The following is a 24,029-nucleotide window of genomic DNA, read 5'->3' on the forward strand; positions in this document are numbered from 1 at the left end:
GAGTAAACGTTTCGGCGGTAATAGCGGTACAGGTTGGACGGTACTGCCGTAGTTTCTGTTCCGGTTGCCGTTGCCGTTGTGCCTCGAACTTTCGCCGTGTCCAGTACGGCATACGAAATTTCAGAATTGTATACATTTGAATACATATTTAACTAATATATATAAAATAATACTCATAAAATACATACCGCAAATTTAATTTTTATATAGGTAAACAATATACACGATCGTGCATGATTTTAGATTCAACAAGTGTAACGATAATGTTGTAAGATAATGATAGAAACCATGGTCCATTACTCAACAGTGTCTGGGTGTCGGTGAAACACAAGACATTTACGTCGGGAAGCTGACAACCAAATGTTTATTACGAATCGTTGATGGGCACTGTGGGCAGGTAGCTTACTAAAAAATAAAATAAAATAAATATAACAATTATATTAGGTACTGAATAACATAATTGCATTTGCACTACTTACATTGTATGCATATTGCATAGCTATATACATTTATTACTTTGTGAATATTTGTTGACAGAAAATCTGCATGCTTGTGTGTGTGGGTACTGGGTAGTGACTACGGTATGATATAGCACTGCATTATAAATAATACATTATTTGCAATGTAATTACAGTGAGTGTGAGCAGTCCTGAACTCAATCATCAGTAGTGTTCGAATTAACCTGATCAATAATAAAGCGTTATTCGAATGAAATGTGTGTTTATCTATTATCTATAATATATATATATATATCAATTATACCTATTATATAATATAGGATGTAGCCTCATAATATGATGTATTAAAGATAGGAGTTTATTGCATTGTTGCCGTACAACATTATGGTAATAGGCTAACAAATATTATTCACAAATAAATATAATAAGAATAATACAAGAACCTTATGGCTCAACAATAATAATAACAAAGCCCATCATAATATAACTTAGATGATAAGAATAATAAAATTTAGAAAAATGGTAACCACGGGTTCACACAAACAAAGAGCGTGCAGTATCATTCGTCATTCATATAGTAAAAAGTTGTTGCCTACAATTTATGAAAAATAACATAAATATAAATTTGACTAGTGAATAAATTTTTCTAATACTCGGTTTGCCGGTCATATACTCATGTCTGACGTCTGTATCCGGTCGCTGCCGATGTCGCACATCTACATCGTACCCGGAAACAGCTGTTACATTTCAACATTAATGACATTTTTTTTCATGCAACTCACCTTGTACCATCTCCAACACAAATATATCACCATAACCTTTATCGATACTGCCCTCCGCCTGCGCCTGTACAGCTGTACCGCTAACCATCATGCCGAAGTCGTTCAAAACGCGTTTTTAAAGACGCTGATCTGGACGAGCGTCTTGCACGTGGCCCGTCTACAGCCGCGTTCGGAGAACGTGTTGCGAGATTACTTGCAGGACGACATCGAGTAGCTTTCTTTAGCGCAATCTAATAACTTTCATGTTTCCGAGTCATCGAGTCAAAGTTATATATAATCAGCATGCAGTCAGTTATACCATCATGGATCAAATATAGTATATACTATATTATACTATACTATACTACTATAGTATTTATAACCAATGGTTATACTGTAGCCAGCCAGTCAGCATTTGGATTTTGCACCGTTTTGGTTTTCCGAAGACTATTGATATAACTATACTGTCTTTACTATACTATATGAAATGCGTATTCGTAGGTATAAATTGTAATATTTTATTCGAAAATACTTTAGATTTTAGATTTTTTAAGCCGGGTTAATGATGTGTGTATCTATAATATAAAAGTTCGTTTTATACTTTTAACATTTTAGGCAATGACGTCGACTTTTTATAAAACTATAAAATATATTGTACATTATTATTTTAATTGTACTCTATGAATTAAGTACGTAAAATGGTACGCAGCGGAAACTCGTAAGCTTTTTCTCTTTTACCTCTATACAAATTTACAATTTTTTTATTTCATTATAAAAATTTTCCAACAAGACCACCACAATTATAAGTATATTATGTGTTATTATTATTATCATCATGGTCGTGCGTCATTAGTACAAGAATAGTACGAGCAAAGACTATTATAATATAGCGTATATACACTATACATAATAAATATACGTAGTAGATATTTGTCACTGACACTGTCAGTTGTACAATTTATTGTAGACATTTTGTCTTATAACACTTGACTAAAGACAATTTATTTCAGTGCAATATGCGAGTGTATTATATGAATTTTTCATTTAGGTGTTTCTGTCATTGAAACCATCTTGCCAATTCCTTTCTGTCTGTTCGAACGCGGATACGTTTCCAGCCATCGGTTCAACCGCCGCCTCCTCTCCTAAGATGGTGCGACTGTAGGACGAAAGTTCGCGAAGTTATCAACGCCGCCGCTCCGTCACGGCCGACTCGACTGATCGGTTGCTCGTCATCGCTTGTTCTTTTCCGGCGTTCGGACTTATTGCGGAGCCCTTTCGCACGTCCGCCGTCGTCGTGAGGTTGCACCTGCACCACTGGTGTGCCGCCATTTTTACGCGACAGTTTTGAGTGCCTGTGTCGAATCTCGACGAACGATTTCGTTTTTCGCGTCATTCGTGATAGTACAGCGCGATCGCTGTTTTTGTTAGTTCGACACCCCGTGTTCGAACGACATGTTTGTCGCCGACGACAAGTCGTACAAACCGCGCGGTTCGAGTGTCCGTGGTCCGTCACCACGGTTACGTGAACAATAGCGTGCTGTGAAGAAAAAACAGCGTTACTTGGTTACCTCACTCACGCAAACTACCGACGACGCATATTCGCGTGTGCCGCCTACGCCCTAGACGTGATTGTCACTATAGGCGCGTCATCTCAAGTCGCTGTCGCATTGCCGGCGTGGAGGACCGCGGTAACAGCCCAGCCGCATTCTACCGCAACCGTCTACCGTCGTGTCACAATCGCGCAGTCGTATTGGGTAATCGGTAACGGTTTTTTTTTTTTTTTTTTTTACATCGTAAGCTCCCTCTTACGGATGGAGCATTTTTTGCTAGGTAAATTATTATTATACATTTTGTATATTTCGGCCGTCTCTTATTTAATAATTATTATTATACTATTGTATAATATGTCAATCTGTTTATTATTTATTTTAACTTTGTGCGCATAGCGCTTTAAAATGATTATATTATTGTTATACCAACCGGTGGGTAAACCTTTATTCCAACACCGGCAACACCTCGCAAGTCGCGGCAGATAACCGCCGACCTCGTAGGAGCGGTCGCGGCGCAACACTATCACTCTATCAGTCTCTATTCCCTTTCTTATGTTGCTACCTCTATGGTATATCTGATCTGATTGAATCTTTTAAACGTGGGTTTTCACAAAGTCTTACGAGTTTTCTCTTAACGATAATGTTTTCCACGATAGTTTTAATTATTAAACCTATATTTTGCTGCCACTTCTTTTTAATTTCTCATTCAATATGTGGTTTTTGAAAATATTTCAACGATTTTTTTATGTCGTTAGTTTTATAAAAATTGATTTTTATGTATACTCGACAATAAGAAAAACAAATTTTTCTCGTGTAAATAAAAACAAACACAATAATAGGATACGAGATTGTGAAATGGATGAAAGATATATATGAAGATATCTATAAAATATATATGGTGGATATAGTATAGGACCTATGCGTCTGGATGCGGATCGTGAACACTTTTTTTACGAACCCTTATCCACGGAGTAGATTTTAAAATTTTTATAAAACTATAAGTGTATACCTATTATAGTATTATGTTAGCTATATTATAATTTGGTAAATACATGAATAAATCAATAAATATAAATACTAATTATAAAAAAAATGTATTAATTATTAATGTGTGTAAAAATCATTAAAACTTGGGACCGCGGTCAGTTTGGTAAGTTTTAAAACGGACCTCCATAGAAGTTAGTTGGTGACTTCTGGCAGAGCCGTTCCGTTAAGATTCGGTGCCCAGGGAAAAATTAGAAATATTCGTCTCTATTTTATTTATCATTATGCATTTCATTCCTATTTAATTAAATTTTTTTTTCAACGTATTTTGAACATTGATTAGACAAAAAACTAAAGTTTATTGCAATAGTAATTATTAAACAAAATAGTTAGGTATACAATAATTAAAAACTAATACATATCACAAATTATATTATATTATACATATTAATATATATATATATATATATTTACAAACGTATCATAAGAGTGTAGAGTGTATCATAATATATAGGTACTTAGTTTAAAACTTAATTCCTGGACTTTTGAAGCAAATTCTTCAATGAAATCTTCAAAATCGATGTTAATACGATAATTTATTATAAAGCCAAATAATACAAGAATAAAATGTTGCGGTTGACTAATTGTTATAACTCGACAATAGTCGAAAATTTGTTCAGAAAAAAATTTATAATGGTCCAATATAATTGTAAAAAAATAATCTTTCTCATATATTTTATTTATATAGTTTAAAATATTATAAAAAAAATTGTTGGCGCCCCTTTAAACCACCATGCATCCGCAGCGAATGCCCCCTAGGCCCCCCTACAGCACGATTCTAACTCCTAGTATAGGCCATCAGGCGCCATTGCAATCGTCAGTGGTATAGAATATAGATAAAGACTGCGACCAACGGACGGCGTAGATCGAAACAGCATGATGGGCCTAGCGGAGATTTTATGCTTTGAATTGAATTTGTATTGGCAGATACTGCAGGTGCTGCAACTACGCCGCCGGTACTGACTTGAAGCAGTTGAAGCAAAAAAAAGGCTTACTCTACAACAATATCGCCTATGGTGTCTCACAGCTGATTGTTGGTCGTACCTGCATATGGTAGATATTCCGCGGGTTCGGTGCCGCTGACGTCTGTTGTTCCTATAGATCTGTATATTGTCGCTCGGTTTGTACATATCTCACCAATAAACTCTTTCGTTTTTTTAACAAATATCTGGAAAGCTAAGCCTTTTCAATTTTTTATTTTCTATAGTCCATAAGGGACGTGTATAAATATAAAGTCCGAACTAAATATTATAGTCATCAGTGAGATGCGTAAGGCATATGCAATTGAGTTCTCTTAACCGGCTATATACAACAATATTAGAGTTTGGAGTCTAAATGTTATATTTTTTTAGGTTTTGATTATTTTACAATATGAAACATTGACGTTTTTTAAATTTTAAATCGATTAGTTTTTGGAAATAAATATAATACATAATGATTAATGATGACATTATAATAATTTATATAACTAGGAATGAATGGCATGTCAGTAAAAATTATAGTAAAATATAGAATACCATGAGCAAAATGTTGTGCTTTATATAAATCTCTAAATAATAACTAAGTAAAAAAAAGAGGAAAAGTAGATAATCGCTTCACTGTATGACATAGTATAACTCATGTACTACTTGTTAAAAATTTACATAAAAATATATATCATATATTATAATATTATTATGTATTAGGTAAGTCGAAATTGATTTTTTCTTCATATCATTATATTATAATATATCTATTGTTTTGTTATAGAATAATATTATAAAATCAATTTGTACATTTATTGATTTGCATTGAATGTTATTGTTTAATTTGTTTACTTTTAAGTTTTGTCTGGGGGGAAATGGTTTTGTTCGGGGGAACTACCAATGATTCAGGAGGGGGGATGCATGGGAGAGCATCCTAGATTTACATTAAATAGTAGGTAAGTACATTGAAAATTGAAATAGATATTGACGAATAATTGGATTTCTACTATATTTCTAGTGCATGCTGGGTTGCATAAACAAATAAACGGTTACTAAACATTTAATGAATCAACATCCAGTTAATGATCTTTCAAACGTGATTGGCTCATCGAATTTCATTGAACTACAATATAGTTAATTAATTAATTTGAATGCTACCGCAGCCACCAGGCATTAGTAATACAAATTTGTCAAGTAAACTAGGCGTAAACACTAATCTAGATATTAGGTATATATTATTATAATTTATTTATTATCTATGAAACTGTATTCCTATTTTTTAAATTATTGATACTGGTATTGTATACCACACGTACATCAATACCATTGGCAGGGGCGTGCATATAAATAAGCAGTATATATTCGGGGCTTAAAATTTCAGTTGTAAAACGTTATGGGTATATTTTAAAAATATGATCAAATTTAAATTTAATTTAAGCCATGATCAAATTCTATAATATAATGTAAAATTAAATAGGTATTATTACATTTTTTTGGTGATATTATACTGTAGTTTTTAATGTTTTTATATATGATTGTTATTTGTTGGTAATCTAAAAATAATATCAATGTTTTCGGGCGTTTCCGTAGTCGGAGGTACAAGCCGAGAATACTCGGTAAAATTTCCCCCAAATCACTAGTACACGAACATTGAAACATGAAACAACAATATATTTTCTATAAATATTATAAAAAGAATTTATAGAATTATAAAATTAATATTCGTGTGTAAGTGATTCTAATTCCTTTTTGCATTTTTTATATTATTACAGCTTATAGTATAAAAGTAATTGCATTATAATAATATAAGCATATTATAAGCCATAAGGGATGGTGAATGATGATACTGACATATAATATATCAAATGTGTTATACGGTCTATCGTGGTTTTAATCGATATAATTTTATATCTTACTCTATTACGCTAATTAACACTGGAACTGTCATCGACCACCGCCACTCATCAACTTCCAAGTTCAAACTATTATTATTCAATAATCGATATTCTTTATATTTAGTGATTATAATCAATTATTTAAATGTTAATTGTATTTCTAATTCTTTTATGTTAAGTGATGATTATGATAAGTATGTTAATTTTACCACTTGTGAGTGTAGTAAACAAGAAAAAATAATATTATTATAATTAGTTTCGGTGCATAGATTCATGCGCTGTGCAAAAGATGCATGTATAATTTTTATTGATTGCCTACACCACTGAAGAGTGAAGACCCCTTCGATTCCACGCCACGTCATTGATCATTGGCGTGTTTACAATTACTTTTTCTTACTTGGTAAATAATTCTGTGGCTATTTTTTCTAATTTTTAATACAATAAGAAGGGCGTTGTACCCGTATTTTTGTCTACCTACGTTTTGTTAACATTTACACAATTTGCGTTCAACAGAATTTATTTTATGCTGTTAGCCTTAATATTAGAGTAAATTTACTTATCAAACTTAAAGGTAAGAATACTATCAATGACACTTCATAGGATTTTATTGATATTATAATTAACTGTAAAGCGAATTATGAATATTTTATATAGCTATAACTCGCATTAAAATAAAAATATCAATAAAAATCTATGAATTGATTCTGGTGAACGCAAATTAGCAATGTTGTACGTTAGTAAGACGATACAACAGTATAACACACGTGGATACGACGTCTTCTATAAATTAATGTCAGAATAGATACTAATAACAATAATATATATGTACATATATTATATATATATACTATCATTGATTTTAGAATGTATATCCATTGTAAATTAATATTCATTCAATGTATATATATTCTAAAATCAATGTTAATAATAACAAAATACGGTATGTTACATCAAAACCTCAGTAAAATTTTAAAAATTTATTTGGTTATACATTTAATATTATTGAAAAATTAAAAACCTATGGAAACATAAGGAAAATTAAAAACTTATTTATGACAAGAATTATGGACCATTATCATGGTTTTATCGAAATCAGAAAAAACATCTCGTAACCATCTTTACTTGGTGGCTTATAGTCTATAGATGTATCTAATCATATCGGGGTTTTTTTTTAACGAATTATAATTATGTTGTTGACATAGGCGCCGCCAGGAATTTTATCAGGGGGGTGCATCGTGCAAGTAGGTATACGCTTGCACCCCCCTCGCGGCGCGCATGGTTGTTGATATTGGATTAAAATCATTTAAAGTTGGCACGTTAACTTAATGTATAGTGTATAGATCAATTTAAATAGTATCTGGTGTTAGATATTTTGCCTGTTTTCATAATCTTATTGTATAAATGTATGATATAAAGTGAATTATGGATGTCAATTATATTTCACGGTCAAAAATGGGAAATAATGTAGCTCTATATCCCTCTTTTTTACTGTAAAAAAATCTACTTAGCATTATCACTCATATAATGTGGATATTATGTTCATAGTGGATATCATCGATATAAATGTATACATATCATGAACTAAGAAGACCTTAGTTCATGAATCATGATACATATAAATACACAATTTTTTTTTTTTTTTTTTTTATTATTAGATAAAATAGAATATTTACAATCTGTAATTTATATACATACAATAAGTAAATATGATAACAAAGAAAAAGGTAGGTATTTACATGAATGGCGTGAGGAGGGAGGTCCACCAGTGTGGATACCCTCTAACTTGGGAAATACACAATTTAAATTTACAATCACGCATCGCAGTCTATGTATAGAATAGATTTAATATGTCGGTAGTCTATGTTTTGTCAGTTAAATACCTACCTTAGTAACTAATATCCCAATATCTATACAAATAAACCTGTTTTGTTAAAATGTATATCATATATAATATATATGATATTATTATTATACATCAATATTATTATAGTCCTAGTTTGTACGTGTATGCCATTAAATTATCGGACAATCAAACTCGAACCTGTAGTATTGATGATGGCATGTCCTATAAATGCCATACATATAATAATATAGAGTCAATTTATAAAAGTCTAAATACTAGACGAAATTGTCTTCAATTCATTTAATTGTATTAAACTAGATATAGTATTTCTATTTACTTTCCTATAATAATGGCTATAAATGCTATAATACACATTGTTCGTAGATCACGTTCGTGTAGATATATTTATTTTGTTACGGTTTTGATATCGTTTCAATAACTTGTTATAACTTTTTAATTTTTCTAGTTATATGTAGTATACTAGTATAGATACACATAGTTTTTAAGGAGACTGCATTTCGTGATCAAGTACCCAACCTCGATCGTGTCAAATTTATAAGTTATATTATTTATTTACACTATACAATAAACATAATTAAGTTTAAGTATATTAGTAATTAATATATTAATTGTATGTCTTTATTGCTTATGAATTATGGTTAAGCTTCTGTAGAGATATAACTATATTATACTATAAAGAATAGAGATTACTATTATTTAGGTTCAAAATTATGGAGATATTCATCTCGATCCCCGGACTAACTACCAATTGTATAGTAAATATCAATATAGGTATAAATTAAAATCATACCAACAAGTTTTAAAATCAGTGTGCAAATTTCTCACTCCTTTCATAGTTTCAACCCATTTTTAAAGAATCATAAGCTATATATTATATTACTATTGTCTATTATACATTTATACTATAGAGTAGATGCAATTCTTATTATTTAATATATTATGAGATTATGGTTTACATTAGTAATTCAATAAGCCAACAAGTAGATCATGTTTATTTTATCAATATTTATTCTTAAAATTAAATTATACGTCTACAACAACTAAGTATATTTTGTTAACAGTTAAATAATTCTAAATAATATTTAAAAACTTTTCCTTTTTATTTAAATTTATATAAACACGACCAATAATTGTAATAATAAAACTAAAAGTACTACATCATACATTCATACCCATATGTGTTGTCTACGTTTTAACTACGCATAACATACAAAATGTTAGTTTAGCCGTATTTCCATTTTTGTGTAACTAGCTTCAATATTTGAGAAAATTGACCTATTTTCATTGACATAATTTTTAAGCTAATTATGATTCTGGAAAATATTAAAATTTAAAAATACTCATAAGTATTAACTTCCATCATTAACATTAAAATATTGTAAAAACTAATGACAAAATACAAATCATGTTATTTTTCTTGCCTCTAAGTTTGATAAATAAATCACAATAATGTAAAATCTAACGATATAAAATTGGGACTCTTGAACGTAAATTTGTCATATTGTCTATGTGTAAGACACTAAGACAGAGACAGCATATGCAAGCGTGATGTACTTAAAAAAAATAAAAATAGAAATCTTGTGACGACTCGTTTTAATTTATGATTATTATAATTTACACAAATATATATTTTATTTTGGATTACTTAAATGGTCTTAAAGTTATAAAACACATGTGTGGCTTAGACAGTTATTTTTAAAAATAAAGTTAAATAATAAATATTATATCATGTATTCATACATTACTCGTATTATATTTTATTAGTATTAATTATTGTTTTGAAAAAATATTAATTTAGATAATTAAAACAAAAAGCCTTAAATGGTATAAATATATTAAATGAATAGAGGTAATAAAGTATATATTACAAGTTTCAAAACTATTATTTTATGTTCTATAAAGGCATCTTTAGAATTTTTGCGAGAGCAGAGAAATAGAGAAAATTAAATTGTTGATGATCGATGCTTTACTTAATAATAACAATAATAAATTAATAAATTATAGTACTAAAATTGTCTATATTTTTAAATAAAAATTTTTTTTTTTAAGCAAAATTCTTCAATAATTTCATCTGTGTTCATAATGTTTCTTCTTCTTGGTCTAGGTGATATGATAAAAGAATAAGGTCAATCCATTTAGCATTAATAAATAACAAATTAAACTTAACAAATTAATATAATATTTTTTCAAATAATGTGTACGTATCTAACCGTACCTACGTATTATGTACGAACAAAATATGAGTATCAAACGAGGATATCTGGATCCATTACCTCCCTAAATACTGCAGGGCATGCCCTGTTCCTTCAATGATATCTCTATTCTGGGAAAAATGTGTTTTTTTTCTACATAGGTATTACATTCATATATTGTTCATAAATTCATCAAATTATTCCAATTTTCAAAAGTTTGTTAAATAAACATTTAAGTTTTAAAAATATATTATAGTACTCGTATATTTAATTTCCCAAATGAATTGCTTATCATTTATCAATAAGTTAAAACTACAGCATTAGTCGATAAAACTTTATATATATTAAAAAAAAAAAATTTACATAATATATTATTGTATTATTATACTGAGTATTTTCCAAGACTTATGAGTTATATATGACAAAACATAACTACTCTTAACAGTCTTAATTACTGTTCATTACACAAATCTCATTGAAGTAATTTGATAAAAATATACATATATTTATATATAATTTGTATTTTTAATTTTATCATTTATGATAAAATTTAATACATGCATAACAAATTAAAAAAAAAATTAATATTTTGGAAGGGGGTTTAAGTAGGTAATCGTTATTAATCGTTTTTGGTTTTTTGGTTTTTTGGTTATTTATTTATTGTTGTCTAGTGTTCAATATTATATTATATTATATTATATTAATATATTTATACCTTTATATTATTCAGATAGGTACCTATACCTACCTATATTTTTATTATTGTTTATCATGATGGTAAATAATTAATATTATACTCTATATGACTTATTTATATGTGTGCAACTATAGAGTCTAGAAGTTGTTTTTTTCACCACAAATAAACACAAATATATTAATTATCATCTATCAGTTTTCTTCAACATTTCTATTGCCGATATCTGTTCATCAATTCTATATCTTTTGGAAATCCAATGATATTCACATAAAATATCCTGTTGATTAACCGCTGTAGGTTATCGGGTAACATTCTATTAAAGAAATACAAAAAAAATTAAAACAAATTATTTATTAGGTAGTTATTCTAAATCTATGACAAATATGGGAAAGGTGTACAAAGGAGGTAAAGTGGTCATATATACATATATCCACTTTAGGTCATGTCTTAGTCTTATTATTCTGTCGTAAAAAAATAAACAGTTGGTTATATCATGTGGATTGATCATAGAATAATTAATTACTCTATGGGATTGATTCATTGTTATCATATTTATCAACTGATAAACCAGTAAACCACTGATAACATTTGTAGTTTTCGTTTAAAACTAAAATTTCATTTTTTGATGTTGGTGATGTAAGGTAAGTGTTACGAATAAATAATTATATTTTTAAACATATTTATTAATATACCAGTTATTATTTTTTCGAAATCTACATAAGTTTTTATGTATTATAGAATTGATTTAAGTTTAATTAGTTAATAGCAATGTCGGCCTGGTATTTAAAGGGCCTCAAGAATGCATATCTCCAGAAGGGCTCTCAAAAATGTTCATGTCATCAAATGATAAAAAAAGTGCTTTTAAGTACCTAGTGCAATATAATCTAATAATGTTTTAAAGGTACTTTATTTAAAACACACAAACAATTAAATAAACTACATAATTAAAGTAATTATTTATACTATACCACAATTATATAGATTATAAAAATAATACCTGATGTCCTTATATACAAATTAATATTTTTTCTTTATGTAAGTCATTTTTTAATTGGCTAGATGAATTTTAAATTGTATTAATCAATTTATCTAAGCACATTTTATACTGTCAAGATAATTGTTTTAACTCAATCGCAATGATCTTTTACTTTTTAGTCTAAACCAGATAATTTGCATATTGTATTCAATGAGTCTTTAGAAAATTGTTAAATTTCTTCAATAAGAGAAAATTTTCTAGGATCTAAGTAATTTAAATGTTTTAATAATATTTCATTAGGGTTAACCTAATTTTAGGTGGCCGCTTTGGACACCTTTCCCCTACTTACAATGCTTAATAAATAGTAATATTGTAATAAAGCTGTAATTAAAAATTGAATTAAATAATGTGTTTAACTAAATTATGAAATATGTATAGACGCGTGTTGCATAGTATTTGATTCAACTATATAATAGATATTTAGCAGTTAATTTATCAACGTATTTAGTTAAATACTTAGGTACTTAAATTGAAATGTAAATTATTAAATTATACATTGTTATTTAAGGTTTAAATTTTGTATCTATTGGTTATTGTTATGTAACAAATGTTGAACAAAATGCACATACCTTACAAGTTTAACCGGAAACATAAAGTGATTGGGAACTGAAAAAATTCTTCGATTTTCTAGTATACCATTCATGACGATTTCACCAACAAAAGATGTGGGCATTTCTGGTAATCTAAAATACATTTAGTCGTATATAAATAATATTATTTTTGTTTTTAAGTACAAAACATTATTATTTAACCATTAAATTGTAATATATACCTGAGCTTTAAATGTTTAGATATTTCCGGATTAGTTTCTATAAAATACGGGCACACCGTTGTTGATACGACGGCTGATTTCAGTTCTCTCAGTTCATTATGCAAACTCTCCATCATGCCTAGATACACATAATATAGAAATATAGTAATGGATAATGATAATATTAATATTAAAATTATAATTTACTATTATTATTTACCATTTGTCGCCCATTTGGTGGCTGTGTACGTAGATATTCCAGACAATCCACTCATCGATGACATAGATGATATAGCGACAATTTGTCCGTGATTTCGTTCCAACATCGAGGGCAATAATTCTCTATTGATCTATAACAATTTTTTTTTGTCATTTAAAAAGCATTAATGCCAAAAATTGAGAACTAAATGTATCAATTGATATTACATGTCGTCTAAGCAAATCAGTTCAAACATCGAAAACAATTTAAACACGTACTATGTTTTAAAAATTGGAATATAAAAAATAGTTTTTAAAAATGTAAGTGTTTGTGATTTAGTACAAATTGTGACGTAATGAATTTATCTTTTAACTTTTACATTTCTTTTTTAAAATCTTCAGATATATAATTTATCATTAATTTTGAAAAGAAAAATTAAAATCGACAGAAGTAGCGCGGTATCATATATATCATTGCAGTGCCAAGCTCACCCAAATTTGTCCAAGGAGATTGACGTTGATCAAGTTTTCGATAAGCTGATCTGATTCGGGATTGACGTACATATGGGCCAATACAATGCCCGCGTTGTTCACCACTATGTCCACAGGACCTAGTTCTTTTATAACGGCCTCGTGCATGGTCTTTATTTGTTGCCGGTCGGTCACGTCGACTTTGTAACTCTTCGCCGTTCCGCCTTTTCGATTGATTATTAACGCCGTCTCGGCGCACCTTTCACCGTCGATGTCAACGCAAGCAACTTTGGCGCCCAGCGTGTGAAACCTTTTGCAAAGCTCGCGGCCCAAACCCCTAGCGGCCCCGGTAACCTATAGTAATAAATAATATTCCAATTACAATTAATAATATAATATGAGTAATATGACAGTATTTTTAATAATTTATAATTAGATTAGATAAATTAAATTTAAATATACAGGTTTAATAGTTTAAAGATTAAGTTTAAACTAATATTATAAGATAAATAATTAATACCAAATTTTTCATGTACGGGAAAAACAGAAAAAAAAGAGAATATAATATATAAATTACAAATAAAAGTGGTCATAATATTTGTTATTACTATTATTAGTTTATATAATACAGGACTCAAACACATGTTTACGTGTTTAATACGTATTTAGAATTTAGATGACTAGGGTGACTGCTTTGTGCTGACTTCCGCAGTCCTGATGAGTGTAAATTTGTAAATTTTAAATCCGTCTAGCATTGATACTGTAATAATGTTATAATAATGTATAATGTTGTATACAATTATGTATCTGAAAACCATAAAAGCTTATCTACTATATAAACCTAAATATTGTACTAACGAATTTAGGTTTCGACGATAAAAATCGAGTTGAAATAAATAATGTGATAAAAAATATAGGAATTCGATTTTTCTTATTACTCACCAAAACAACTTGTCCGCTAATATTTTTTTGTGGAGATTTATAAAATAATTTTATTGTTGCCCACATAACAGCCGGTATTATAAGTAAAATGCACAACAATATTTCAAATATTAATCGTATTGGATTGGCTGGAATTTGCTTGTACTGACATTGTTTGAAAGATTTATTTCTTGTAATTGCCATATTTATATATTTTGAATTAAGCTAACATACTACAATAAGTTAGAAGTTTAAAATGAACTAAAGTAATTTTATGAAAATTAAATGACCAATACTTATAAGTTGTAATGGTTTAATGCCGCAATCGATCATTTGATTCAATGACAAATGTATTTGAAAATTGCTGAGTAATTTACAATTACATTTTATGTCAATAAGAATAAGATAGTGTGATGAAAATTAATTTCATAGATAAGTAACTAATAAAACTTAAGTGAAGGTTATTAATATGGTAATATATCTTTATATAAATACTTTAATATTTATTTGGTAAACAAATATTATTTTAATAGTTCAATGTTTAAAAAGTTATAAGGTGACCACTGGTTAGTTATCACTTAGAATTTAATTCTTATTCCTCCTTCTTTCTAAATTACATACTTTTACACCTACAAGATAAAATATAAAATATAATATATAATTATACAACTGTTTATATTGTCACATACTCATTAGTCATTATTCACATACACCGATTACCTCCCAGTTTCAAAGTATAAATATTAAATAATAACTACTAATATAAATAAAACTATTAAAATATATTTATATTGTATTATGTTGTAACTTGTAGTTATCCCATCGGCCATCAACACAACCATTGTCCGCAGTATAGGTACCAAGTATATAAAGGTACCTACAGCTTGACCCTTTCTGTTTTTTTCACATCTCATATTATATCATAATTTAACCTAGTTCTGTATGTTGATACATAAATATTTTAACCTACTAAAATACTTACTGACTAAGGATTTAAATTATAAATTGTTTTATATACCTACGTGCTATTATACAAATGTTTTCTTAACCTAATTTTAAATTCTTATAATGTTGATATATTGTAGTAAACTAACAACATATCTGTTTCTTAATTCAGTATATATATATACCCATTCAATAACTATACGGATTTATCATAAACGTAAATTTTCCTTATGATAAAAGGGGGGGGGGCAATAGTGTTCATTTAGATCTTCTTTATGTAGTGGCTTAAAATCAGAGTGGTACGTGTTAAACCACGGAAGAATTTTAATGTAGGTTTGAATTAAAATAAATCATTTTAATGGACCAATTATAGGCCACTAATAATCATGTTTAAGCCTTTAAGGTACCATTAACTCACTATATTGATTCATTAAATGTTAGTTATTGTTGTCCAACCCATGAAAACACATGAAAATATATTTATTACTTGGACATTTAGAATAATATTAGTGAGAGCTGAAGAAAAACTATTGAATGAATAAATATTATTTTAAATTTAAATGTACTCAATGCAGAGCCTAAAATTGTGTGCAGTATTTTTTTGGATTTTATAAATTTTTATTTGATTAATATTCAATATTGAAAATTATTAATAAGTAGAGCACGGATACGTATTGTAGTACTAGAAAATTAGTAAAATTGATTGCAGTATTACACTAAAAAATACCAAAAATTACACTTAAAAGTTAAAATATAAAAAAATGCATTAAAAAATAACAGCGTTTTGTTAAAAATGTTTTAAATATACTGTTATTATCTAAAATTCTACCAAAAAATATATAAATATAAATAATTCAGTATTCTATTTGAAGTAGCTGAAGAACAAATTATAACAATATAATGTATAATTGTTAAATAGTCATATTTCACAAATTATTTTTGTGCTGTATTAAATACTTACCAACTTGAAATTATGTTTATTTCATAAGATAACATAGATGCTATGACGGTTATTGAGTGTCGACTATATAACTAAAATAGTTGTATAATGTATATAAATGAATAACTTCAATAAGATTGTAAAAAATTGAACTTAAAACTTTTAGATTTTAGTTCGTTCTTATACATGACACGCATTTAAAACGTACTTAGAAATATATTGAAGAAGTAGAAAAAAAGTTGCAAATGCAACAACATCTGTGCCCTATTATTAATAAGTATCAAAAATAATTATGCAACGAAGTTATATAATATGTGGTATGATGTGCATTGTGCACTACTAGGCCTATGTTTATTATTTTAAAATATTATTTTGGTGTGTGAAATTATCTGTGCAGTAGCAAATTACCTTAATTTTAAGCCCTGACTCAATGTAAATAAAAATATAGGGTATTTAATAATAATTTAATGACCTATTTAACTTCGATCACTTGGATATAAATTAAGATATTTCTGCTCAAATACAAACGAAAAATAGGTATAGCTACAGTTAAATGGGTCTTCGTTCTTATCGACGCAGTATATATTATAGTATTAATTTTAAACTATTATGTAGGTAAACAGTGCTATTCGACGTTTCAGTCAAATGGTAAACAGTAATAATATTTTTAGTTTCTTTTTAGTTAGCCTTAAAATGATGTTTGTTGTTCAGTCGAGTAGTTTTGTTAACCAACTATCAAACATTTATAATAATGTATCAACTAGGTACCTATATTATTCACCTTTTAATTTATAAATTATGTATAATTAGCATTTTAGCAATTGCCAATTAGAGTTTTAAATTTGGTGGTGGGGGTTATTATAATTTGCATGTATATACTGTGTGTATGCTCCCTAAGATATATAAAGGTGAAAAGGTATATATACAAACCATTTTGGGGGAGCAATGATTGATTTTATCCCCCCTCCCCAAGCCCCCCTCAAATTGCGCTTATGATAATTAGAATTACTAGTATGAGAAAAAAGTCTAGATATTTGAACGTGAAAATTATATGTAGTAGTGGAAATTAATTTTTTTCAGTGATTGTTTACTGTGTAAGCTTTACACTATTATATTGACTAATGATTAGATTACGCCATGCCACTAATAAAATACATTAGTTCGAAATATGAAAAATATTTATTATATTTCAGTTGGTATTTAGTGTTTTGAAAATAATTTGTATTTTGTATGAAATAGAATAACAAAAAAGGACTATTAATTTTAGTATGCTTAAAATTTAAAACTTATAAGTTATAATCATTAAAACTAGGTACATAAATATTTTTATAAACTAGGTAATAAGTTATAATTTAGAAGGTAAATAATAAATATTAATTATAAATAAATATATAAAGATTAATTTTTATTCTTATACATTTGGAGTTTTTGGATAATTATCGTTTTCGACTAAAAATAATAGTTTAGGTTAGCCAAAACGATTGTATCAATGAATAATGTAAACATATCATTATATTTTAAGATATTATGTCCTATAATAAATATACAATTATCTTAAATTGCCTATTATTTTATTAATTAATACTATAAAATATTATATATTTACATAAAAACAATAATAGATTTTTTTTTAAATTTAAATTTGTATTATTTAAATAAATAAACAATTACAATTTACAATGGTATAACATCGAATAATTTTTATAAATATTTAAAGCTCATAAAAACGGGTTTTGATTTTTAAAATATAATAATTAATAAGTCTTTAGATTGCATTATCTGGCCATCCAGGTATTGATTTATACTAGGTTAACGCTTAAAAGATAAACATTATTTAAATATAATTATATTTAAACGCTGTTCTAAAGTGACAAAAACATCTTCAATATTTTAAAAATCTTACAATTATCATCAAGCATTTTACCTACAATACTTTTGGAGTTGCCACTTCTAATGTGATTGTGGGCAACGGTTTACGATCGCCTACCTTACGCATGATCAAGGAACTGTTTGATGACAGTGTTGACTTTTGAATTCCAGGTTTGATCACAGTTTTTACGGAAATTACACTTTTTACCGTCGCCGAATTTTCTACTGGCTTCATGGCGATCATTTCCGTTTGTTTTGGAGCAGACCTTGAGACTATATTTTCTACTGAAGGCATTTTTGTGTCTTCTTGTATCTCCACTACCTTAGTACTTATTGTAATTCCAGACTTTTCTATAGAAGTTGTTGTCCTTACAGTAGTATGTGGGCTTTCCATTGTTTTCATAGCGACTAATTCTACAGGACTTTTATTCAAATCTACCGAAGTCGTTTTATTAGCTTGGGTATCTGCAGATTTAACTGCATCGGCCGCATTCATAGGGTTTTTTACGACCTTTAAGACTTCGGAAAATGTTGGTTTTTCTATAGTTTTCATGGCAATCATTTCTGTAGGTTCACTAGTTATTTTTGTATTTACTTGCGTTTCCAAAACATTTACACGCGATGCGTCCACTACAGATTCGTCAACGAACTCTTCGGGTATCGGACCGCCGTTCGTAGATTTTTTCATAGTTTTTATAACGATCATCTCGGCGGGTTTTACTTCCTTGATTTCTATAGTTTCTAATATTCTTACAGTAGTCATTTCATTTGATTTATCTTCAGTGTTCGAATCCTTTGCCGGGGTATCGTCGACTTTAATAATTTTGTCATTAGTAATTTTGTCTACTATTTTTACATCGGATGATACGCTTACAGGATTTTCTTCAAAATTTGTTGAAAGTGCACCAATTGTTTTAACGTCAGTCTTCGAACCTTTTGAAATGTCTGATGCCTGCAAGCTTGTTACATTTGTAGATTTTTCTATTGTTTGTATCGCAACCATTTCTGTATTATTATTGGTTTCAACGGCACCACCTACTACTGTAGGTTTTTCTATGGTTTTTAGAGGTTCTATTTCAGACGAGTTAACAAACGGAGTTGGTGTTATAACTGTAGAATATGAGTCGCTACTTGTGGTGTTTAAACTATCGAGAGCGGTCGGAACATTTGTTTCAAACACGAGTGACGCAGCAGCCGCGGGTATTATATCCTGTAATTTTTCTTGGCTCGAAGTCGACGTTGAGTACAATTCATCGTATCCCTGTGATGATGTCAGAAGATATGATGTTGACGACGGTAATTCGCTGTAGGGCACTTCTGGGTTAACCGTTGTTGTCATGCAGTTCACCGGTTTCTTTTGATGCTTTTTTTTCAATTTGACGCCGTTGCGGCGCCCTAATATTTGATACATTTTATTGCTATTCTGCAGTATACCTCTTTGGGCGAGCTCGTCGCTCGCCAACAATACTATAGCGACATCGTCTACATCCACCTGCAAATTGAATTCACCATGTTGCCTCTGGTCGTACGTGACCGTTGGAGCGGCCTGCAGGGCTCCACAGAAAACTGCTAAAACACAAACAATCCGCAACGCAACCACCATCGTGCTGTATAACTACACTACTGCAGCTCCTATTGCTACTATATGATAGCTCGACAACGATCGAGAACGTATTTTTTCCCCTAGCGCACTCACTGGTCATGTCTTTGTATAACCGGTAGTCGTAACAACAAACTGGAAATTACGGTTTAAATACATCGTGACGTACAGTGCACGGAACTTTAATTTTGCCTCTAGTTGAGTCTGTACGTACAGGTACCGTTATAATAATATTATATATTGCGTGTACATTGAATTAGTTACATACATATAGTTGTTTTGACCAGCATCGGTTGGGATTTAAAAAAAGTATTATTAGCATTTGGTTAGACGGTCATCGAACTTGCTCCGTCATGATATTGACCTTTAACACATTACCGAGAACGAGTAGGTGACAATTAAATACAAAACTCGTTCTTAAAATTATTAACTTGTTTGTATAATGTATAGGTATGTAGTATAACTCAAGTAGCATATTAACAATCGGCACATAGGTATTTATAAATCTTAAGTATTAGTACTGCGCGAAAGAAAAAATTGTTTTAACATAAAAATTGATAAAGTTATTATATATTAATATTTTTATGAATTAAAATAATGAATGATAAGAACTAAATTAAATTTTACTATACTAATATAAATTTGAACTTAAATTATATTTTGTATTTTAAAAATAATCGATTGTCTGGTTGTTCAGTATCATATTACTTTAATTTCATATAAATTATGTCACATTTAAATACACTTTAAAAAAAATTCATTTTATATTACGACCATGTAGTATATTTTATTATTATATACATATTTGCAGCAGTCTGCAGTTAACCTACGTATCCGTTACGAGTGCACGAAATCGTGATTTTTCTGTACTTGTTAACGGAGCCGAGTTATTATAATGTGTATATACATATTGTATTTTTATTATTCGGATCATCTTGCGTGAATTTCTGCGAATCAATTCGACAGTCATGAAAATGGTTGTCTGAATTTTATTTCACACGCTATTCATAACATTCCCAATCATCTTATTATTATTGTAATATTTTTTATATTTTATTTTTTTCGTACTCCCACTGCAGTTACTCGTCAACAAGGTAAATTAACATTCATTAATATGTGTAAAAACTTATATTACATCACATATTTGCAACTTGTAATGTTTTAGTTATCACCATGTAATACCTAGGTGTTTGTTTAATTATATTGCCGTCAAATTATTTAGCTAGTAGTTGTGGTGCTATGGTTACACTTTTAAACTTATAAAACTAATGTAAATTGGAACAAATGTTTTTTAAATTCCATATTCATCTTGATCAGTTTCAGTGGTGGGTAATTGCCAGAAACGTCAAGACAATCATGCCAAACATAAATGCACATAAATGTATATTTACAGTGTTCCTACTTATAAATACAAAATAATAAACACAATACATATTACGTTGAAGATCGCGTTCTGATGTGGTATAATCGGGTGACCAGATAAATAATTTTATTATTAAAATCATAACACACATGAGTATAAAGTACTCAATACGAGATGACGGGTATGACACGAATCATCGTATGTTGGGGGTAAAAAAAAAGTCAAATGTTTTCAACAATAACCAATATCGAAATCTGCTTGTCATCATGTAAAATTGCTGGTTGTTTCATTTTTCTGTAGCTATATGTAGAATCATTGATTATATATTATTTATTATAATATTATAATACTGTAATATAGTTTATTATAGTATTTATAACCAATGGTAGAATGTATATTATAGGTAGGTACATATTATATTATATAGAATATTCGTTCCCTGTTCGGACTGTTCGATGTTCCGGTATTTTATTTCATCTATTTCCATTCGAAGTCTTAGGCATTAATCATATATATTATATACTATTGGTGGTCATGTTTTTATAGATCGATCGAACGATAATCTATGTTATCGGATATATACTATATACTTAGCTGAAACATATTCTGTACGTGTTTTCCCATTATGCTTTTCTACAATATTTATAATTATATAGTAATTAGTTAGCTCATACGCAACCGAATAAAATATATTTATTTATTATAATGTATTTATTGCATTCATCGTTCATTATGTTATACCTGTCGATTACCACTTTTATACCTATGAAAAAATCAATTCCTACAAATGTTTGGTTTACATTTATGTAGAGAGTCGATTTTGGCCAAGTTCCAACATGCATAGGGCTGTTGACCGAACAGCGCTTTGTTATTTATATTTTATATCATATTTAAGCTTGAAGTAATTATATTAAAATATTTAAACCGTTAACGTTAAATATGTTTACATATTATAACATATTCAAGAATTTTTGTCTATGTATATTTTTTTCCAAGAAATATTTCTATTTTTAACGGTTATTATCTCTATTTTGTAAATAACGCATTTTTCTTAACTCGATAACATTTGCGTTCCTATTTTAATTTTTAACTGTTATAGTGGGTGGAGTATATAATTGAAAAAGAACCATTGTTCGAATAGATTTCCATCGAAATATAATCAACTTACGTGAGTATAGTTTAGACTTGACCGTCGTTGTTAAACCAATCATATCATACATTTATATTTCATATATAATTTTTTTCTTTAACTAGAATTCCTCACGTACGTTGGACGGTTGTGTGACGATTTTTTTTTACTCTCTGCCATTATTTCTGTATATATTCTTAGTATATTTGGTCACGATTCATTTACTAAACAAGTAAATCGAAAACTCATTGTCGGTTAACGCACACTTACAGTTATAGTTGTTACATGGTATAAAAAATGATCAGACGATGAAGACGTTTTTTTCATTATTCTCTTTCAATGATTCATAATATGTAATTTATTCATATAAACTATAATAAATTTAAAATGCAGTTGTTTATTTGTCAAGATATTATAAACATAAATTGTTTTTGTACCTAATTTTTAACCTAATCGATAGGAATACATTTTTCTTAATCTTTATAAATAAAAACAATTTAGATATACAATATACGGACGATTAGGGTTTATAGACATATTATAAACACAGAAATACGAAATACAATAGTAATTATATATACATTTGAAATCTAAGTAGCTAAAGTAGCAACAATTTTTTTCACAATGATATTGAATATGCATACCCGTAAACGGAGAAAATTAGAAAAGTATAAAAATATATTTTTTGTAATACATTTCTATGATATAATTTCGTAAGTTTTGGTATTTTATTTGTAATTAATTATTTACGAGTATTATTAATTGATTCTGATGTGTATCTATTGGACCATGAACAATATATAATATAAATATAGGTATATCTAATTCATATTGTAGAAAGAATTTTGTAGAAATTTGCAATTTGAATACAATATGTAATTAGGTTCTAATTACACATCACTAGGGGGCTCCGTTGTGTACAATCCGAATCCCATCGTCTTTGCTCCGTTTACACCGACCACCTAGGCGAAACACACCTAGAACTTGTGGCTTGACTATATATATAAGCCGATTGATTCGTCTACTGTTCGCCATGAAATATTCCACAAAGAGAAATAATTTGTACAATAATGTCCGAGTTTCCGAACGGAACAACAAAATCACAGTTTGAAACGCATTGAAGTTTGGCCCACATTTCAAACGGCAACGTGGCAGATTTCGGTACGTGATAAAATATATATACATATTGGTGTATGTATGATGATTCAAAGTATTTGTTCCGGATTCGATCAACTAAAATATATCATTACATAGAATACTAGGTATATGTATATTGCTGCTTTTAGATTTAAAAAATTCTTGATTGCGTGGCCATTGAGATAGATTTATGTATAATATTTATAAAAATATGGATTATACGAAAAATAAAAATAGGTAAAT

General features: G+C 28.8%; 2 protein-coding genes across 2 annotated transcripts; both read right to left on the reverse strand.

The window, feature by feature from the left end:
- Nucleotides 1–10,462: 10,462 nt before the first annotated feature.
- LOC132921432 (17-beta-hydroxysteroid dehydrogenase 13-like) lies at nucleotides 10,463–15,053 on the reverse strand. The gene is made up of 6 exons (XM_060984456.1): nucleotides 14,825–15,053; nucleotides 13,904–14,236; nucleotides 13,434–13,563; nucleotides 13,235–13,352; nucleotides 13,032–13,145; nucleotides 10,463–11,739 (listed from the first exon to the last, which is right to left on the reverse strand). Exons 1-6 carry the CDS (start codon nucleotides 15,005–15,007, stop codon nucleotides 11,637–11,639), a joined length of 981 nt encoding a protein of 326 aa, XP_060840439.1. The 5' UTR covers nucleotides 15,008–15,053; the 3' UTR covers nucleotides 10,463–11,636.
- A 2,795-nt stretch (nucleotides 15,054–17,848) lies between these two features.
- On the reverse strand, nucleotides 17,849–20,206 carry LOC132921431 (uncharacterized). The gene has a single exon (XM_060984455.1). The coding sequence runs from the start codon at nucleotides 20,158–20,160 to the stop codon at nucleotides 18,613–18,615; it is 1,548 nt and encodes a 515-aa protein (XP_060840438.1). The 5' UTR covers nucleotides 20,161–20,206; the 3' UTR covers nucleotides 17,849–18,612.
- Nucleotides 20,207–24,029: the final 3,823 nt, after the last annotated feature.

This window comes from Rhopalosiphum padi, chromosome 2 (genome assembly GCF_020882245.1).
Source record: "Rhopalosiphum padi isolate XX-2018 chromosome 2, ASM2088224v1, whole genome shotgun sequence".
Lineage (NCBI taxonomy): Eukaryota > Metazoa > Arthropoda > Insecta > Hemiptera > Aphididae > Rhopalosiphum > Rhopalosiphum padi.

Excerpts from the sequence above, each read along its gene's own strand:
- LOC132921432 (XM_060984456.1), bottom strand. The coding sequence starts at position 15,007 with ATGGCAATTACAAGAAATAAATCTTTCAAACAATGTCAGTACAAGCAA. Across the intron at positions 13,353-13,433 it reads CACCAAATGGGCGACAAATG|GCATGATGGAGAGTTTGCAT; the intron begins GTAAATAATAAT and ends ATGTGTATCTAG. Across the intron at positions 11,740-13,031 it reads TTTCCGGTTAAACTTGTAAG|AATGTTACCCGATAACCTAC; the intron begins GTATGTGCATTT and ends TTTCTTTAATAG.
- LOC132921431 (XM_060984455.1), bottom strand. The coding sequence starts at position 20,160 with ATGGTGGTTGCGTTGCGGATTGTTTGTGTTTTAGCAGTTTTCTGTGGA.